The sequence below is a fragment of the Centroberyx gerrardi genome, chromosome 16, assembly GCF_048128805.1.
Source record: "Centroberyx gerrardi isolate f3 chromosome 16, fCenGer3.hap1.cur.20231027, whole genome shotgun sequence".
NCBI classification, from domain to species: Eukaryota; Metazoa; Chordata; class Actinopteri; order Beryciformes; family Berycidae; genus Centroberyx; species Centroberyx gerrardi.
The window spans coordinates 16719327-16739196 of NC_136012.1; the positions used below are offsets into that span (position 1 = coordinate 16719327).

The 19870-nt window shown below is 43.0% G+C and overlaps 2 protein-coding genes across 3 annotated transcripts in view; one reads left to right on the forward strand and one right to left on the reverse strand.

Annotated features, from left to right (window-relative positions):
- Nucleotides 1-8470, reverse strand: part of LOC139930656 (connector enhancer of kinase suppressor of ras 2) — a 53553-nt gene extending 45083 nt beyond the window's left edge. Inside the window, exon 1 of the mRNA XM_071923889.2 lies at nucleotides 8407-8470. Coding sequence (XP_071779990.1) covers nucleotides 8407-8470 — 64 coding nt within the window. The remainder of the gene's footprint in view (nucleotides 1-8406) is intronic.
- Nucleotides 8471-11863: 3393 nt separating this feature from the next.
- Nucleotides 11864-19411, forward strand: hdx (highly divergent homeobox). Of its 2 annotated transcripts, XM_071923915.2 has the most exons (11): nucleotides 11866-11903; nucleotides 12741-12886; nucleotides 13294-13440; nucleotides 13718-14923; nucleotides 15006-15062; nucleotides 15293-15439; nucleotides 16771-16969; nucleotides 17054-17133; nucleotides 18250-18342; nucleotides 18627-18749; nucleotides 18885-19411. In XM_071923915.2, exons 2-11 carry the CDS (start codon nucleotides 12821-12823, stop codon nucleotides 19152-19154), a joined length of 2388 nt encoding a protein of 795 aa, XP_071780016.2. In that variant the 5' UTR covers nucleotides 11866-11903; nucleotides 12741-12820; the 3' UTR covers nucleotides 19155-19411. The 2 variants fall into 2 exon arrangements, with proteins under 2 accessions (XP_078145443.1, XP_071780016.2); XM_078289317.1 differs by lacking the exon at nucleotides 15293-15439 and having other exon boundaries at nucleotides 11864-11903.
- The last annotated feature ends 459 nt before the right edge of the window (nucleotides 19412-19870 follow it).

Sequence of the window (19870 nt, forward strand, 5' to 3'; positions counted from 1 at the left end):
TGCATATGTGCCTCACTATGTGTGTAAATGTGTATTAGAGGCATACAGGATGTGGATTGGGCGTCTGCGTGTGTGTTGCTTCTTCCCCATCTTATGACATGTGCTGTGACTCCGACACGATCAGATCTGGTTTCCATGACTACCGATGCCCCACTTAAAGCTGCTGCTCCAGTGTGTGTGTGTGTGTGTGTGTGTGTGTGCTTGTGTACATGTCTGTGTACATATACACTATATTTCACTGAACATGTGCATTCCACTGTGTGTGTGTGTGTGTGCACTTGTGTGTGTGTCTGTGTGTCTGTGTGCATCCATACACAATATATGAGTGCAAATGCTTCTCTGCATTTCTTTGTGTATGAAGGTGAAAATGTGTGCGTGTGTGTGTGTGTGTGTGTGTGTGTGTGTGTGTTGTGTTTCCCCATAATAAGCCACGCTTTTTAATCTTTAATGCAGCTGAAACTACAACAAGCACACAGTCAGAGCCAGGGGAAGTGTGTTTTCCAACACCGACTTTCTAACCATGTCAGCAGGAGACTAAATCGGGGGACACAGTATGGAATGGCAGTAAACATGGTCCTGGACACCCCGGGAGTCCACATAACATCTAGGGGATTCTTCTCACAGTGGAATGAACCATTTCTCATTGTAATGTTAGGCATAGAGGAGACACGCTTTCTCTTATTGGCCATCTCTGACCTGTGTTACATATTTCTATGTGTAACACAGAGCTGAAGTTGAAACAGAGCTGAAGCTGACATTCATCTGAATTTCTACATCTCATGGTCTCACAGTCATACAGTGTCCCCCTGCACGGAATGACACATGATAGCATTCACTGTTTTCAATTTCAAATGCCCCAGATCATACATTAATTACTCCGCTCCATGCTGGAGTTTCAGTCTCACATTCTGAGGGTCTGGTCCCAACACATCAGCGTGGAAAGAGAAAAAGGGATTACTGCAGGAAACTGTACTGCACTGAATCTCTCTTCTCTCTCTTCTAGGTTTGTATGCATCTGCCATCAGCCGGTATACCAGATGCCCAAAAGCATGCGGTGATCGTATAAGGTAGCTATACAACGCCGGGAGCTGAGAAACAGTCCCGTCTTCTTTGTTTCCTCACACATTAGGCACAGATCTGTGAGCGTCACAATTTGCACACGAATTGCGCGCACACACACCCATACAGACACACACACACACACATAGAGGAAACTCCTCCAGTGTGGGCGTTCAAATCAAAACAAACGCTGATGAGTCATCTTTCTGTGAGCCTCACCAGTGTTCTGCTGCTGGAGCAGTACTTCCACAGCAGCGAGAGATACAGTAGTCTGCGAGGCCTGGTAGCTAGCTGTGTCAGGTTTTTTACCAGGCTGGGACCGTTTGAGGTTTTCTCCACAAGGCTGCAGAGTATCCTTCCTTTCTGTCCATACTCTCTAATATGACAGTGCTGGGCATGTGAGAACAAGCCTTGTTATCTACAAGATCAGGATAAGGTTTGTGTAGCTTTGCTATTTTCCCTTTTTTGTGTTGCAGGTGAAGGATGGGGTCCAAGGAGAGAGTGCAGTCCTAAATCTGTCCCTCTGATGAATGTCTGGAGGCCTGATACTGTCAGCTCCTAGATTCGATAGGATCTCTATCATCCAGGCTATCTTATAACAGTCCAAGATGATGCTGTTAATCTCACAAGGCTAACATGAATACTTAAGAAGCTAATTCAATGGTGAAGTGTCAATATAAAGAAAAAAATATACTTTACAAAATGCATATCCCTTCAAATAATGTAACAAAATAAATTACAAAAAATCAAGTGGCAAAAACTGAAATTAAATACATGTATTGTGTACATCTAAAATACTGAAAATATACACACCGATTATCAACAGTCAAAAAGAACTCTACCTTATTTTTTGAATTTCTATCAAATGTAAAACTCCAAAGGTATGAGAAACCTAATTAGCCCGGTGGACATAACATATTTTAGATAAAACATTTCATATACATGATCACCAAATGTTGATAATTTGATCAATCTCAAAATTGCCACATCTAGTGTCTTGAGATCCAGTTGTGTCTACTCAAATTTGTCAACAAATTTGTCATCTGTAGTATGATCAGCAATATTTTTAAATTTGAGGGGACTGCTAATTGGACAATTTACTATTCTGCAATTAAACATTCCTTGCCCAGCAAATTAGATAAATCAAATTATTGAAATATTTTCCTTTTCATATGGAGCTGGCTAATCATGTAATAATCCCAATGACAACAAGTTTCCAGAGTGTTTTGGCCGTTCATTTGTGGCACCCAGATTTAGAATTTTTTTTACTGCAGCTGGGGGGAGATCAAAGTCAGAAATTTGTGAGAAAAAAAACTCAGACTTTCTGAGATTAAAGTTGAAAATTCGCAAGAAATAAAACTCAGAAATTTGCGAGAAAAATCTTTCATTTTACAGATTCCCCAAGAGTGAACGCTTGAAAGAACTGTGTATCAAACTTAATCAGTGGGACAAACAGCCGTGCAGGGTATTAGGATACTATGGCTGTTATGGAGCACATAGCTAGCTACTGTGTCACTGCTGTGATCGAGTGATTGGTCAGAAGTTGGCGAGGCTTATGGGTATTGAAGTAGGTGTCATGGAAATGTACATGTCTGACGATAAAAAAGCATATTTTTCAACATAGAGGTTGAAACATTCACAATCACTGATTATAGCAATCACACAATGGGGCCTTACTTCACCCTGTAGAAGCTAATAAGCCTACTTTATACAGATCGGCTGTAATCAGCAGTAGAATGAAGTTGGATCGGTGGCTAACATGGGGAAAATCACTTGTTGAACCACTGTGCCACGTGACTAGCCAGCTATGGCATAGATAGGTTAGGGTTTAACATGTTAAGGTTCACCTTAAACTCAAGTTGCACAAAACCCACTTATCTCCCCCTCAGGGAACATCCTTAGATAAATCTGCAGATAAGGAAAGATCCTTAAGTCATCCTTATATTATTGCTGATGGGTTGCACTTAAGGGAATGTCCTTCCTTAAATGTTAAGGGGCCTCCCATGGTCTATTATGTATTTGTGCCATTTTTATATTGCTATTATTTTTAAATTAATTAATATTACAGTCAAAGAAAATGATGTTTTATGTGTAGGAGGCTTTAGGCTGGCTAGCCAGATAGCCAAATATGCTTCCAGCGTTCTTGTTGGCAGGACTGAAATCCACCAAGCTAGCAGCTTGTTCAATGCATTTTCCCATTAGCTAGCTTGCAGCCAGTCTATTTCTAGTACACAAAAATGATACATAGTCTGCATGAAATAAGTATCTATGACATGGTTTGGTGTCACAAAAATGTAAACTTTGATGAAATTGCAAGGGGAGTTGTGAGTTTTGTAGATGTTTCAAAATAATACCGATCTCTGCCGAGCCTCTGCAGAGCGCGCAGAGCGGTTGCCACGGTAACGAGGGACTCGACTGCGTTAGCTGAAACTGCTGTAAAACACTAAATACAAGCCCTTAGCTGAGGAGATCATTTTAGGGTCTTCATGCAATGCTCCTGAAGAAACCGCTGGCCTCAGGGAATTATTTGCCTAAAGGGACAAACCTAAGTTTGACATCTAAGGTTTTTCATGCAACTGGGCACTCAGATACTCACCGGTTGATGCGCCTTTTAAACGTCAAAAGCTCCGTGTCCTTGGTGGCTCAAACTTACATTGAGTGTCTTTGGGCTTAGTATCATGTACACGCCACCATAAATGTTTCATTATACAACAGTTAGTTCCGGTCGAGCAATTTGATTGGACAAGAGGCATTCCATGAGTGCTGACATACAGTATAACAGCACTGGGACGCTGTACTGTATGTATCACTCCGCTTCACAGGTGTTCTAATGTAACCTTGATTAGGCAGCGTTCACACATAGCGTTTTTTGTGTGGAGAAAGCTCTGCCTGGAGCGCTTCTTGTGAGGAGAAATAAAAAGCGGATCATGACAACGTCATCTGACGTTAGCTGAGTAGCTGGCTAGCTAACCAGCTGGTTAGCACTTCTAGCAGACAATACAGTGTTGTGCAACAAACAAATGCTTACCAGATATTCCCAGTACACGTCTACACAAAACTCTAACTTCATTCGCACCTAGTAGCGACAGCGCAAATATGGATACATTTGACCTTAATTATGAACGGTCGGCCGAGGCGGAAGATTGGGAAGAAAGTAAGCTGAAATCGTCTGTGCTAACCTCAAAGTAGCTAGCTAGCTTGCAGTCGGGAAACAGTTTACCTGTTGCTTGGCAACACTTGGTAGTGGAATCCTGAGGGAACTGTTTTTGTTGGCGGGGACAAATAACAGACAAAAATCATCTGTTGTCTCAAATTACCATTACTTGATGAATAACTTTGTTTATACAACTGTTGTATAAAAGCAATATCACACTTGAGGTCGTGCTGTTATAACGTTACTGTATATCAGCACGGCTGTGATTATCTACGACCGAATCACAGCCGTGCTGATATACAGTACAACAGCACTCCCTCTCGTGTGATATTGCTTAAATAAAGTCCTCCGCTTTCACAAAACACAGCTTTTTGGAGCCGGGCGCTACAGCTACTACTACCACGATGATGACGTCGACTGCACGCACAGGTCGCGTCAGCGTCATCAGCGAGGTGATGAGACATCTCACTAAAGCCCGAATAAGGTTTACTTGACTGACTGACTGACTGACTGACTGACTGCCTGACCTGAATTTGGCTCGTGATGCCCTCGGCTGCGCCGTGGGAAAAAGATAATATCAGTTTCAAATTTGTAAGCGAGCGTTTTGTGGATAGTGCAAGAGCACATCATTCAGCTAAAGGTGCTGCCATTGTGCCCAGTTATATATTGAGACAACTATAGACAACTATAAAGGGCAAAAATAAAGGGCAACATTTCTACCACAGTATGGAAGAACAACCCTTACAGAAAAACCACATGAATTTCCCATGTGATGACATGTTTTTCCACATTTTATCACATGTAATCATCTGGAGCACCTGAAAATATTCCAAAACCACATGTGGAGCACCTGAAAATGTTCCAAAACCACACATTCCACATATTGCCCATGTGATGTCATGTGTTTCACATGGGATTTTTCCACATTCAAAATATGCATGTGTTTTTTTCTGTAAGGGAAGCAAACAAATACCTCAATGGCAAGTTGGCCCTCCCCTCCACAAAAGAAAATAATAATCGTTATGTGAACGGTGTAGGTGAGGGCAATTGTTTACCATTCACACCAATTTGTCTCACGTCTGTGTGCATTGAGAGTAATTTTATCTCTATGGAATGTAAGAGAAATCACCAAAATACTTATAAGCTTCTAAAGGAGATCCCGGTGTCACTGGCCCCCAAAAAGGTCATGTGGCCCCTTGAATGAGTGTGAGAGAGATGAGGAACTTCCAGAAACAGGCCATAGCAAGGCCTTTTTAAGAGTACAGATTAATAGTAGCCTATTGCCTTGTACCTCATTTATGAGAAAATAAGACCTTATGTGAATATAGACCTGCCACTGAGGGTCTAGAAGCCCCACGGGAAGACGGAGGGGCTCCACCTACCCACCGGCTCGTGAGACATTGGTGAAAGTCTCAGGAAAAGACTCTACTGTGCCCAAGCTCTTCTCTGGAAGAGGCTGGGAGATTTCTTTTTGGAAGACCAATCAGGAGAATGTGGCAGTAAAGCAAGTCAATGCTGAGGAGGTGAAATGAATCGCCTTTAAGAGTTTGTTGCAAATGTGTACACTTTTCATATAACCAAAATCATTTCTGCTCTAAAAATTTCATTGTCTTCACTTCACTGAAGATGGCAGTCCTGAATGTCTGTTTCAATGCACTGAATTACCTTAAACTTCTCTATAAATAATTATGTTCTTCATCCCATTATCTCTTTTTATTCAACTCGTTGGATTGATTCATGAAACCCTTCCAAATCCATACATCTACTAAATCTCCATATGATGTCTTTCCACTTTCTCATCTCAATCTTTCAGTAAAACTGTAAGACTTTATTCAGTTGCCACAGTACCAATTTCATAATAAGACCACAGTTTTAGACTGAGGAACATGACAGCTGGAATGAAGGTAGTTGTTAAATTATATCTGTTCCTCATTTGAAGACAAAAGCAAACCGTTCTTAATAGTTATTTTTTAATCTATTGTTTCATTTTTTAACCATGAAAGCAATGCTTGGGTCTCGGGGTTAACCTGTATTGTCTTACTCATGTGAGTGTCCTCATGTGGTATACAGTGTTTCTTATAGTTCAAAACCTCATTTTCCTGGGAGCCTGGAAGAGAAGGGAAGTCAGGGGATTACCTGTGTGGAGATATCCCGTCCACAACCAGGATTTTATTTCTGGCACATGGCGTCCCATAACATATGCCCACTGAGACTGACTGGTTCATAACTCAACTTCTCTTCCTTTACTGGCCCTAAGCTGGCTGCATGTACTGGTGTAAGAAGCAGAATATTTTAAATCATAGAAAAGTCTCATCAGCTTAACATTGTAGCAATAAGTTGCTAAGTGTTTTAGCTTCAAATGGGGAAAAAAAGGTTTTGAAAAGGCCATTTTTCTCTTTAAAAGCTCTGATCACTGCCACAAAGTACTGCCAAATAAAGATCTGCCAGATAAAAATTTCAAAATACACAAAATAATATTGTTTCACACAACCTAAATGTATTGGAAACACTGTCTATCTGCACATTTATAACCCCTCAGAGTTAGCTCATGCTTTAGTCCATAGGTCACTCATATTGTGTCATCAAATAAAAAACCCAAAACCCACATTGCGAGTGCGATTTCCATGCCACAAAACTCTAATCACACTTGGCTTGTTATTAATGAAACTTCCAATCAAATTTCAACTCTGCCTCTGCCCTCTCTTAATGAACGGTGCAGCAGCAAAGCTTTCCAAGTGAACACTCCACGGATCAGAGGATGAAGCCATAACTCCACCGGCTGCTGACTGTGGCTGAGGAGGGCAATTATGAAACCAGGAACATCATCACGATCAGTCAACATAACGCATCCCAAATACATCCTCACCATATCCCCCTGAGGGTCTGCTGACCACCTTGGCTTCAAATCCCCGAGATCAGTCCTCTATCCTAACGAAAAGGAACTAATCCTGTAACAAATTTCAGAGGGATACTATACAAAAAGCATAGCAAAACTCTAAATCCCAATAATATTATAGGAATAATATAGAATAATAGTAAAACCATAGGAGATAATACCATGAAGTACGATAGGGTCACTGCCACTGACTAAGCACCGCAGACACACCATAAGTATCTATATGAACATTATAGGAACATTACAGTGATTTTTCTTTTGAGTACAGTTATTCTCAGAAGCTATGGGATTGCGGGACAACCCCCCCCCCCAGCACCCACCCACCCCCCCACCCGCTCCGGCCAGTAGGCCTACCACAGTTTCTCTCACAGCTCCATAGTCGACCGAGAGTGTGTGAGAACAGCTCCTACCCCCCCACCCCCCCACCCCCCCACCCCCCCAAACCCTCCACACACAAACACACACATACACACACACACACATACACACGCACACGCATGATTAGTGATTACTCATTCATACTGTCTGTTTGAAGGGATGGTTCCCGCGCCAGCAAAGAGAGCAACGTTAAAGCGAGTGATCGGTCCGTTTGCCTTATATGGCAGGCAGCCGTGCGCTGTCCATGGTGCTGGATCTGACTGTACGGCTGGCGGTGGGGGCGGGGGTGCATGCAGCTAACTACATTAATCACACACACGCACGCACGCGCGCGCGCACGCACGCACACACACACACACACACACACACACACACACACACACACACACACACACACACATACACACACACACACACACACACAGAGCAATTAACTGGTGATCGTTGCATATAGGCTATATAGGCTTGCAGCATGCCATTGACTGGCAGAGCAGATGAAATCTCCCAGATTCATTGATGAGCTATTCTGTAGGCTGCTGCTGATGATGGAGTCAGCAGCAGCAGCAGCAGCAGCAGCAGCAGCCTATAGGCTTGGCTTGGCGAGGGGTGCGCTCTGAAGCAGGGGAGATGACAGAATGCTGAGCCTCCACTCCCTGCTTCTTGGGGACATCTATTTTACTGCACTGCTTTAAACGCATTAACTTTACTCCTACTTTAATCCCGCTCACAATAGCCAGTTAGATAAAATCACACATCAGCATGCAGGTTTGGATTAACATTAGGCTATTCTGAACACACATACACGCAGTGTGGCCCTCCGCTGCTCACCACCACCACCATCATCATCACCCTCATTATAACCACAACCACCATCATTATCATTAGCTTGATGCAATGAAAGGAATGCCATCCAAATTACCTTTCATCCAGTCCAGCACTTGCTTTGGTGTCCATTTACTTATAGGTTCCATAACCAAAGCCATGGTGTCACAGTCTCTCCGAGATTAATAGCACAGGACTCAATGCAGGCGACATAAAACGACTTGTCAGTCACATCTGGAATGACACGGTGGTGAATAAATCTGAGAAAAAGAAAGGGTAGTCAGTTTTATTCTCTCCATCAGAGCATGGCCGCCTGCAGAAACGGTGAACGGGATGCGGTGGTGCAATCCACGCGCACACACTCACACACACGCACCCTCCCTCCCTCCCCTCTTTCTCCGCTCTCTCTCTCTCTCTCTCTTCTCTCTCTCTCTCTCTCTCTCTCTCTCTCTTTCTCGTGCCTTCCCGCCAGCAGCCGCGCGCTGTGAGAAGTGGATTCGGTGGGCGCGAGGGATAGAGCGACCCCTCCCCTCTCCTCACTCTCTCCTCCCGCCCGCCTCGCTGCAGCATCACAAGGGCCACCACTCATAATACAGACCCAGGGAATGGTGCAACGCACACCATATAGGGAGGATCTCTCTCTCCCTCCCGCTCGCTCACACACGCACTCATACAAAAAGAGAGAGAGCCTTACTATAAAGAACTCAAGTAATCCTTTAATGAATTTTAAAAGGACAAATATCACAGAAAAAATACTATAATATGGGAATACCGTGAGGCTATTATTCATAGGTAGATAAAACATTGTTAAGTGCGATAAGGTCACGATAAACTCACTAGTGAATACCACAGACACACTACAAGTCCCTATATATAGGAACGTTATGATTTTTTTCCCCTGGTGAAACAAAGAACTGTCGATGAAAAAGAGTGGGGTCTGTACGGTATTTTGCGGCAGCGTGGTTGACCCACGTGCGCTATATCACCAGAACAGGTAGGCTTATGTCAGTACATTTTCTAAGTTCACCACCTATGAAAAGGGGGGAATCGGCATCGGCAGTCAAGCGCTGCTGCTCCGTGTGCTCAGCTGTGAGGAACAGCGCCCCCTGCTGCGCACCTGGCACACAGGTGACGTCATGGATTACAGCAGCCCCACCGAGAGAGACAGATACATGAAATAGGTAGGCAGACAGACAGAGAAAGCATGATAGATAGATAGATAGATAGATAGATAGATAGATAGATAGATAGATAGATAGATAGATAGATAGAGAGGTTAATAGCTGTATGCCTGAATGTATTAAGTGGCTCCTTAGTGTAGTGGTTATCATATCAAGGTCCTGGGGAAATGTGGTCTTGTGGTTGACAGCATGTCACAGGTTTGATCCTCCCCACACCCTCCACTATGTCTGCTTGAGCAAGAAACTAAACTCCTACTTGCCAATATCTAGATTATACAGGCACAATGAATGTGTTATAGGCACACCGTGTTCGGTATTTAACTATTTCAGTCCACATAGGCCCACATATGAAATTTAGGTCTGGAAATGAGGCACATGAAAAGAAAATGTGGTGACCCCCCCACCCCCTCCTCCATCTATGCCATTATATGCCATCTATGTCATATTTGGGACCTCAACCCAGAGTTTGCGAAATCATACCACAGGACACCATAACAAAACAGAGAGATTATGGATGATCTATGTTTATTGTTATTACTGAACTGATACAGTACGGAAAACACATTCTTTGAACTGAAAGTGAACTAAGACATGTAGCTTTAATGTGAATATTTCCCATTCAAACAGATAGGGTCGCTCCACAAAGTAAACTGCAATGAGTTGGGAAGTCATATAAATGAAAACATATGGCACTCATTAGTTGTGTTTATGTTCTCTTCTTAGGCAAGGTACCTTTCAAGGGTCAGTGTTTGTTTCGTCCTGGTTTAGAGGAGAGAACATTTATTGCCCAGTTTGCCTAATGGTTTGGATTGCTGCTGGAACGTTTATACATGATCTGCATAAGCAAATCTTAACCCCCCCCCCCCCACACACACACACACACACACACACACACCTCTTAAGTAAGCATTCACTCTCAAGTTCTGTAGATGTGGTGTAGCCTAATTTTATGTTTAGTTTAAGAATAGAATAGAATAAAATAGATTTTTTTTTCCAAGCAGTACTACATATGTTTCAGTTAGAACAAAACAGTCACACAATGATGTAATAATGATAATGCAATACTTTATCAAAATTATACATGTTTATGTATGTATGTAAAATAACAAAACATGCCTAAAATGTATATATATATATTATATATTCTAGTTACTGTGGTAAAGTCTAATAACTAGCCTAATCAAAAGTTAAAAAATGGAAATCTAAACATATATATACATATATATATATATATATATATATATATATAGGCTATATTCTGACTCTATTCTGACCCTATTGCATGTACCAGGCCTTTGCTGAAACCCCACCTATGGTGAAACTAGAAAGTGTTTGAACAGTTCCTGTGTTTGAACAGTTCCTGTTTATAAGCACACAAACACAGACAGTTTTAGTAGCAGACCAAACTAAAACTTCAGAAGAGACTAGTTTGACCTATTCAGGTGATCAAACAAACATTTTTTCACAGCCAAAGTTTATCACGCTTCCACGGCTGTGACCTCCCTCCTCCTGTTCCTCCCAGCCATCTCCTCAACAAAGTCAATGGTGGGCGGGACCACGGTGCTCAGTTTTCAGCCGGTTGCGAATGTCACAGCCATGATCTTGAGCTCCCATTGGCTCCTGTCTGCAAACACGTCACAATCATGATTAGAATTGATGATCGGACGTTCTGATTTCATTGTCTAGCAAAGGGGACTGGTGAAGAAATCTGCTGAATTCGAACGTTCGTCTGATTTTGACATCAAAAAGGGTACGTACGAAAGTGATTTTACTTTTCGTGCCACGATGTGTCGACCTGTTTTTGTCCGTATTCGTTAGAGACCGGGGTCAGCGAGAGTGACTATGCCAGGGTCGGGAAATCAGAGATTTGAAGGAAAAGTTTAGCTGCAGCTATCCATTGGGAAAGCTATGCTAATGCTAACATGCTAGCTTAGATATGGCCGCCCGGGCCTGCAAGCTAATGTAGGCTGTAGTCTGTGTGGCCATTGTTGTGATACAGCGCTTACCCGGTTTGTTTACTGTCTGGCTCTCAGTCGTAAAGTTATGGCATGCGTTTCCTGTGTGGTATTTCTATTTCTGAATCTCCAAGCTGTTACCCTGGTGGCGTACTGAACTGACGTAGCCACATTTTGTTCACCAATTCGCTTCGTAGTGTTTCCATATTGACTGTGGCCATGCGCAGTCAGCCTGCCAAAATAATAAACCTGCTTGATGCTTATTGGTCGCACAACATTCCCGTATGTGACATTGTTTATGATCAAAACCTCTAACGTTAATACGAACTGTATTTCAAACTTGTCCACCGCAGTTTTCAAGCGATCTGTAACAGCCTTTACTTTGTATGTTTACTCACAGCTCTGTCTTGCTGTCTTGACTCTCGCTCTCTCCAACTCGGTTTCCTGGCAATATACAGGTTAGCCTGAACTTGTATGTGTATTACATATCAATAACATTTGGCCTCAGTTATCAGTATTTCTATTTGCTTAAAACAATAAAAAGTATTGAAAGCAATGTCAAAAAGTCTTATATTTATCTTTGGGTGTCGCTGCATTTTTTTATAATTTTTTTTTTCCATACACGTTTGTTATTATGTTGAATGACGGCTATGGCTGATTTTTGTTCTCATTAGAAGTCTTCATCTCCCTGTGGAAGCCTTGACCTAGACTTAGATTAACTTTATATGTTTAGAAAGTACTCAAAGCTGGCTGGAGGCTGCTTAACTGCTTTGCATGTATTATCCCTATAGGGCTGGTTGTCAAAAGAGCCGTAAAAATATTTGATTTTATATGTAAAACTAGTCATATGATTTTGACACAATATCAGAAATTAAGTTGTAATTAAGAAACATTTCCATATGACAGAGTTGTTTCCCTATTAATATGTATTGGATTTATAAGGAGAACAATCATTTGTAACCTAGGCATATAATATTAGCTTGATAATTGTGATATTGATGTTACACAGTTGGTTAGTCATAGCTGATTGACACAATGATGCATTTTACAGATCCACGGTGGATACTATTACTTTTTTCGTTTCACAATATAGGCTATTACATGATAATATATTGTTATGTAGCTGTAAACAGTGTGACAAAACTGTGATTGGTTACTGAATTTCTTGGAAAAGAGCATTCGACTCCTGTGGTATTGATTACAGAAATGTGCTCGCAGTTAGTTAGATTGATGAGTTTCGTCTCCTGTCATATACACTCTTAAACACCATGTCGCCCCCCTTGGTTTCCCAACAGGGTGTCATGTGCACTGAGCCAGGATGAGTACCACCAAGATTGCGCAAACCTAGAAGAGCAGAGGTTTTGCTCTGGCCTGCATGGCTGCCCCCTTCCCCTCCAGTAGCAGAATGGATGCGTGGCCAGAGAGACGTGGCCTGCAGACTGTGAGTATAGAAAGAGTTGCATTCCAGAATGAGATAGCTGCCATTTGAAAAAGTGACACTCTGACTGACAAAATGATTGCTGGTGTAAAAGCAAAGCACATGGGTTGCTGTTATAATTATGTGTCATCTTAGTTGCAGGTTTGAGGTTTTTGAAATATTGATAAATGAATTTCAGATAGCAAAATATTTCAAAAAGTGTTTTGGAATTAAATCGTCTGCAAAAACATCTCCAAAAAGAGATTGCACAAGAGTCATGAAGTTATCGGGTCACAGTGAATGCTTGCCTTATTAAAGCTAAAACTGATTCCTACAACTGTATATCCTTCTGTCAGTGGGGTCTGATTGGTAGTGGGTTCTTATGTAGTGTTAGGTTTGTGGGGTTCTTTATCCATGTGGTTTCCCCTCAGATGAACCTGCGGTCAGTGTTCACAGCTGAACAGCAGAGGATCCTGGAGCGTTACTATGATAACGGAATGACCAACCAGAGCAAAGCTTGCTTCCAGCTAATACTGCAATGTGCTCAGGAGACTAAACTGGACTTCAGCGTGGTCCGGGTAGGGTCATAAACTGTGTGTGTGTCTTTGTGAAGTGGAGAGAGAGAGAGAGAGCTCTTCCCTATAATTTGTGTTGCACCATTCTGTTTTTTACGAGGGGCGCCCATGTGATGCTGCAGTGAATGAGGAGATTGAGTCCGCTGTGCTTTCTTCCTTGGGAAGTTCTGCTAGTGCAAAGTCACAAGTTATTATCTCTACTTTATTCAACGAGTCCCTCAAGTGCTTTGCTGATTGTTTTTATAGTGATGTTACTGAGCTATTTTTCCTTTCCTTACAGACATGGGTTGGCAACAAAAGACGTAAGCTAGCCTCCAAGGCAGACCAGAATGGAGGCATGTCTCATTCCTTATCCAGTCATGGACTAGCTGGGGGACTTCTGTCCAATCACACAATGGCCGGAGGGGCTCTGTCCAATCATAGCCTTGCAGGAGGGGCTCTGGTAGCGGGAGCCATGCTAACCGCTGAAATGGCTGCAGCTCGGAACATCCAGAATCGTGCGCACCTTCTCCCTCCATCCTCGTCCTTCCCTTCTTCCTCGTCATCCTCTTCCTCTCCCTCTTCTTCCTCTCCCCTCAGCAGTGGGAACAACAACAACAACAATAATGACGTCATACTGACAGGGATCTACTCTCTCAACTCCGTCCCTCGTTCCCGACCAAGACCCACACCCCTCCCATCTCACTCAGACCCTGAGCTGTCTGCACACGCTCACTCATCTTTTCTTAACCAGTCACTACACGGCAGGAACAGCTCCAGCTCCTCCCCCCTCCACTCCAAGCTAGCCTCACTTCCTCGAAAGCCTCCATCCCTCACCTCTCCCTCAGGGCCCTCAGTCTACACTGTAGCAAGGAAGGGGAGTTTCTCCCTCGGGGAGGCAGGGGCAGGTGCAGGAGCAGGGGCAGGGGTGGTACCTCACAGCTGGGCTAGGCAGTATGGTGCAGTGCAAGCTCGCCCTTGGTCCTCTTCCTCCCAATCCCAGACTCAGCCTCAGCCCCGACCTCACTCGAACCCCCAACCTCAACTGCCTGCCCCACCGAAAGCTCGGGTCTCCCTTCCAATCCAAAACTCTGGTCCTTCTTCCGACCAAACACCCCGCATCCAGCAAGTCTTCACCCTGTCAGAAAAGGCAGATGTGGATGTACTAAAGCCAGGACTTATTTCTACTCGGAGAGGCCAGGAGTGTCACAGGCCAGTGCCCCACCCTCTGGACACCAGTCACTACTTCTCCATTGCCATGGAAACTGCAGATGAAGAAGATGAGTGGCAAAGGGAGGAGGAATTGGCAAACATGGCCGCTCAGACCCACATCCATAGGGAGCAGACGTCAGCCAGCCCATCCGGGGTTGAATTGTCTGTGGTGAGAGGAAGCCACACCCCCCCTATGACTAGCTCCAGACCTGCACCGCTTCACAGCAACACAGCTCTCCAGGGCAGCTACTCCCTCACAACACAGACCTCACTTACAGGGGAATCCAGCTCACAGGTAGGTTAGGTCCTGTTGTTGTTGCCAGTGTCCTTGAAGTGAATTCAGAGGCTTACCTGGCTGTGTCTGTCTTTGTGTGTAGACTTCAGTCAGTGTGTCTGCTGCCCCCTGGGTCGTCAGCAACTCCAGGAAGAGGACAGTAAGTACTGATTAGTCCGCCCTAACACAAGGTATTGAACATCTGAACTAGGAGCAAAACATTAAAAAGTAACAGGTTTCTGTACGGTTATTACACATTCACTCTACTGTTGGACTGTGTTGGGCAGGTTAGCAAGCTAGACCTTCGATAAACTCCCTTCCACTTGATGGGAGTCTGCTTAGGACCAGGGTACGTGTTTTGTAGTGGAGCAGAGATTTTTCTGTGTTCAGCTGCAGGATCGGACCCAGTTCAGCGATGGGGATCTCATCCAGCTGAAGCGCTACTGGGACCGAGGCATGACCAGCCTGGGTTCTGTCTGCAGGGAGAAAATCACCGCCGCAGCCAACCAGCTCAACGTAGACACTGAGATAGTCAAGGTAACTACCGCTCCAGGGTTAGTAATGAAAAGTCTGAAAAGTCTCAAATTATGGAAGGTTAGTTTCGTAATTTCCAGGTATTGAAAACTTTGGGTAATGGAGTTTCTGGAATATCATGGCATTTTGAGATGTGTATTCCAGACAGGGAAAGTCAGTGAATTTGATAAATTCTCTGGGGAAGTCAGTGAATATTACAAATGGGTTTACAGGAAAATACCAGACTGTATTTTCCAACCCTTTTCACACATTTCTTGCATTAGATGGTGGTTTTCAGCTGTTTTTCTACATTGTCTGGCCACTTCTCTACAGCAAGCCCAAATGTAGTGGAAACCAGACTGTTTACCCCTTGAGAAATTTTTCTGAGCTAAAAAAAACAACTTTACAAACCAGGGAGGAGTAACATTTTTAGGTCATGCAGTGCCGCAACTTAGTTATGGGAAGTTGTAGAAAAGTAATGGAATTATACTTCAGGGCCACAGTGGCAATGCTGATGTGGAAAATATAGTCTTTCAGTCCTGATACACACAAGACCCACTGTCATCTGACATACCAGGATATTTGTTGTGAAGAAGAATACTCTTCAGCTATAGAGTGATGACCAGACCTATTGCCCAGCCACTATCAAGATACATTATGTTGAATACCAACCAAAATGTTTCTATCATTCCAAAATTATGGTCTGGAAAACTATGTGAAACTAATTTAGATTAGGAAAATGTGAAGGAACACTGACTCTCAGGTTCTCTGGTTGTATTAGTCCACTTGCATCCATGTTGGAATCCCCAAAACACTTTCATTCCACCGGTTTCTGAAAAGCTGTGGAAGGAAAAAAACAAGACATCTGCTCTGCTTAAGTGCCGTTGAGCGAGTCATTGAATCCCTTCTGGCTTGAGGGGTGCTGTTCTGTGTCCGACCCTGCACTCTGACCTCCCTGAAGGGGAATAATTGAAAAGAGAATTTCCCTATAGGGAGCAAAAGATTATCACATAATTATTATTATTATTTATTAATAGAGTAAGACAATTGGTATTCGAGTCAAGGTTACAGATTTGAGAATATTCAGTCCACAAAAGGGGAGAAGGTGTGACGACAAGGAAAGAAGATGTGATGGAAACCTTTTAAAACTGCTCCACTGTCATTGGCTAGGCTTCGTTTTTTTCTTTTTGCTGACTCACACAGACATTCATCACATTGAACATAATAGTCTGGTGGAAAATTGGCTGATAAACCTAGAATTCCTTTTTTTTTTACAGCAGACATCCTAAAAGCCAGCAACTCAAGTCACTACTTTATCACATACCGCAGTATCTGTTGCTCTTTCTGATTGGCAGACATGGATCAGTAACCGACGAAGGAAGTACCGCCTGATGGGCATTGAAATCCCTCCACCTAAAGGTGGGCCTGCTGTATTCACAACCTCATCCCCAGGAAACGAATCTCCGTTGGCCCTTAGCCCCGACGAGGAGGGGCTTAGAACGCCTGAGCTTGGAGATGACTTGAATGACGGGGGATCTCTCTGCTTGTCTGAAGGTGAGGGCAGTGATGCGTACACATGCCCACAAACCTCTGTATAAACTACATATCATGGCATTCATCTGGTGTTCTCTCTCCTAGATGGCACCAATGACTCGTACCAGAGAGAAGGAGAAGATGGAACAGATATGTGTAATGCTGCTCCATTGGCCAATAATGTGGTACTTCATTATTTCTTTGATATTACAGTACAACCTCATTAAATTCAACCACTTTGGAATGGAGGCTGTTGGGGGTAATGTTCATACTGAAATAAAATGGACCAAGGCTCGTTCAGAATATATAAATGCTTGTGCATGCACATTTTGAGATTCCCTCTGCAGTCTAATTTTAAGATTATAAGCTTATATTGGCATGTAGCTACAACATTTCACCAATCATCAATCCAATATATAGTCACACCGACACATTTTCTCATTATCCCTGGTCACTTACATATTGAGTTGACACTGATCGGTTACTGAACTATATCATTATGAAAACATCAGTGAATTAGGAAAATCCAGGGTAAAACGACATTCAGTTTAGTTCAAACTTACATAAATGACACATAAGTAGAATAAATCTAGCACATGCAACAGTTAGATTGTGATGTAATACATCTGCAAAGGGTTGATGGAACGGTGATGGATTCTTTCATTTGATAAGGAATAAACTGCCATTGTAGAGAACACATTCAAAGCATTAAGTGTGATCAAGTGGTTAGGGTCTGATATAAAAGGATCTACTATTATTATTAGATTATTTTTATTCTACATTTTGAGTGTGCAGTCCAATACATATTGTTTGTATGTTCAATTGGTGTGATGCTTATTAAGTTTGTTTAGTTGACTATTCATTATTCATTGTCTCACTGCATAGTCAATGAGGGAGTGTTTAGTAAATGGTGTTGTGAGATAGTTTGTTGCCTCCAATCCTGTGATTCAACATTTAATAGAATACACCAATATTTGGCAAATAACGTTTTAAATCAACATTGTGCAATGAGAAGAATATTAGCAGTTTTCACCTTTGTGTGTCCAGTATTTTATTCAACTACTGTGTGTTTAGCAGACACAAGCGTTGCATCATCTCAAAAGCACTATAGTGTACAAAATACTGTCTGTCACCACTGTCCTCTAAAAAAAAGTGTTGATCAACTAGCTTTTTTACCAAAAGGGTCACAGATTCCTTTGAGACGTCATATGTCTATTTCCCTTTTTCACTCTCCATGATTCCAGTCACGATGATTTGATCTCACTAACTGATGAATCATGTGGTGTGTGTTTTCTAAACAGAAGATCGAGATAATCGATGAGGATGATGATGATGATGATGGTGTAATTGTGGCTTCAGACATGGAGCAAATGCAGAGCCTGCTGGAATTCAAGGTGAACACACACACACACACACACACACATACAGAAACTATGACATATATTGCAGGACAGCGCTTTGTTGACTATGCCTAAACTGGCTGCGGCAGTCATAATCCTCTTCTCAAATTGAACTGTTCATGCTTCACTGCTCTATATTTGTGTGTATGCATGCATGTAGGAGAAGTGCCTGGACTGAAGAGTCAGTGTGGCGCTAAATGAAAGGCATTGTAACTCACAAAGAAGTCAAGCTCTGAATTAAGTTGAATATTTCGCGTCTTTAAATCTTTCCATTTCAGCATGAGGAAGTGCAGTTCCTAGAGCACGAGCTAGAGAACCAAAAACAGAAATACTACGAGCTTGAGAGCTTCACTAAGAGCCTGCTCAGTGCTGTGAGGAACAACGACCTGGAGAAACAGCAGGTACAGTCACAATCACGTATACGCACCAACAAGAACCGTTCGAACATCAGCTTGACGTGAAATACAACAGTGTTTTTCCATTGTATCAGCCACAAATTTCTAACAGGAGTCCCATTATTGCGTGCGTGCTTGTAGGAAATCATGGCCAGTCTACCTCAGCCTGCAGACCAGGACTGGAACATGACTCCGGAGAGAGGAACCCAGCCTGCTGCCATGTCAACAGAAACATCCTCCGACCACGACGAATCCTCGACGATCGCCGCAAGCAATGAAGAACCCTCGCTAGTCCCAGCAAATGAAGATTTCCCACTGGTCACCATAAACGAAGACGGTTCAACAACTGAAGTCGCCGTGCCCTCTGCATCAGAGGAGCAACTGGAAGAAGCCGTTACAGAACAAGAGTGACTGTCTTGCATAACATCAACACACACACGCACTCTTACAGACGTTCCCACACTCCACAAGGAAGCAGGTATCGGACAAGAGGGACTCTTCGGTCTTACATACACATACACTCAGATAAACTCATGCTCCACGCCCAGTGCCTGTGGATTGATGCTTCACTATGACTGTTGGGCTGACAATGCCTTTTTTACTGCATATCATTCGCCTTGCTCTGGTCTCGTCCCAGAGAGAACAATAAACGACCTCTATCTAACTTATCCAGATGGCTGTGTGTTTCAATGACAAAGGAGAATGACACTGTCCTTTTCTTAGCCACATGCATTGCTGACTGAGTGAGCATAAAGTTTGGTTGGAAGTGTTTTTTATGCATAAACACCATGGTGACATATAGGCCTGACTATTGCTTTAATGTACCTCACCACACAAAGACTTAGTGCTGGTGGTTGGGTGGGAGAGAGAGCGAGTGAGAGCTAGAGAGAAAGTGGATGAGCTGTAAGCCTCTTACTTCCACTTGGATGAGGGATGGACAGGCTTATGAAACAGTTGGCTTTAAAACATTCAATTTACACCCTTAAGATCAGAGGCTCAGATGAATAGTGGGCCATATCTCACCACAAGATGTGTCCGTTTTGCACTCCCATGATCACATATGATGCTGCCATACCATGTGCAGCTGTGTTAATTATAAATTAAGCTGTGCGTGCAGGTCACAATAG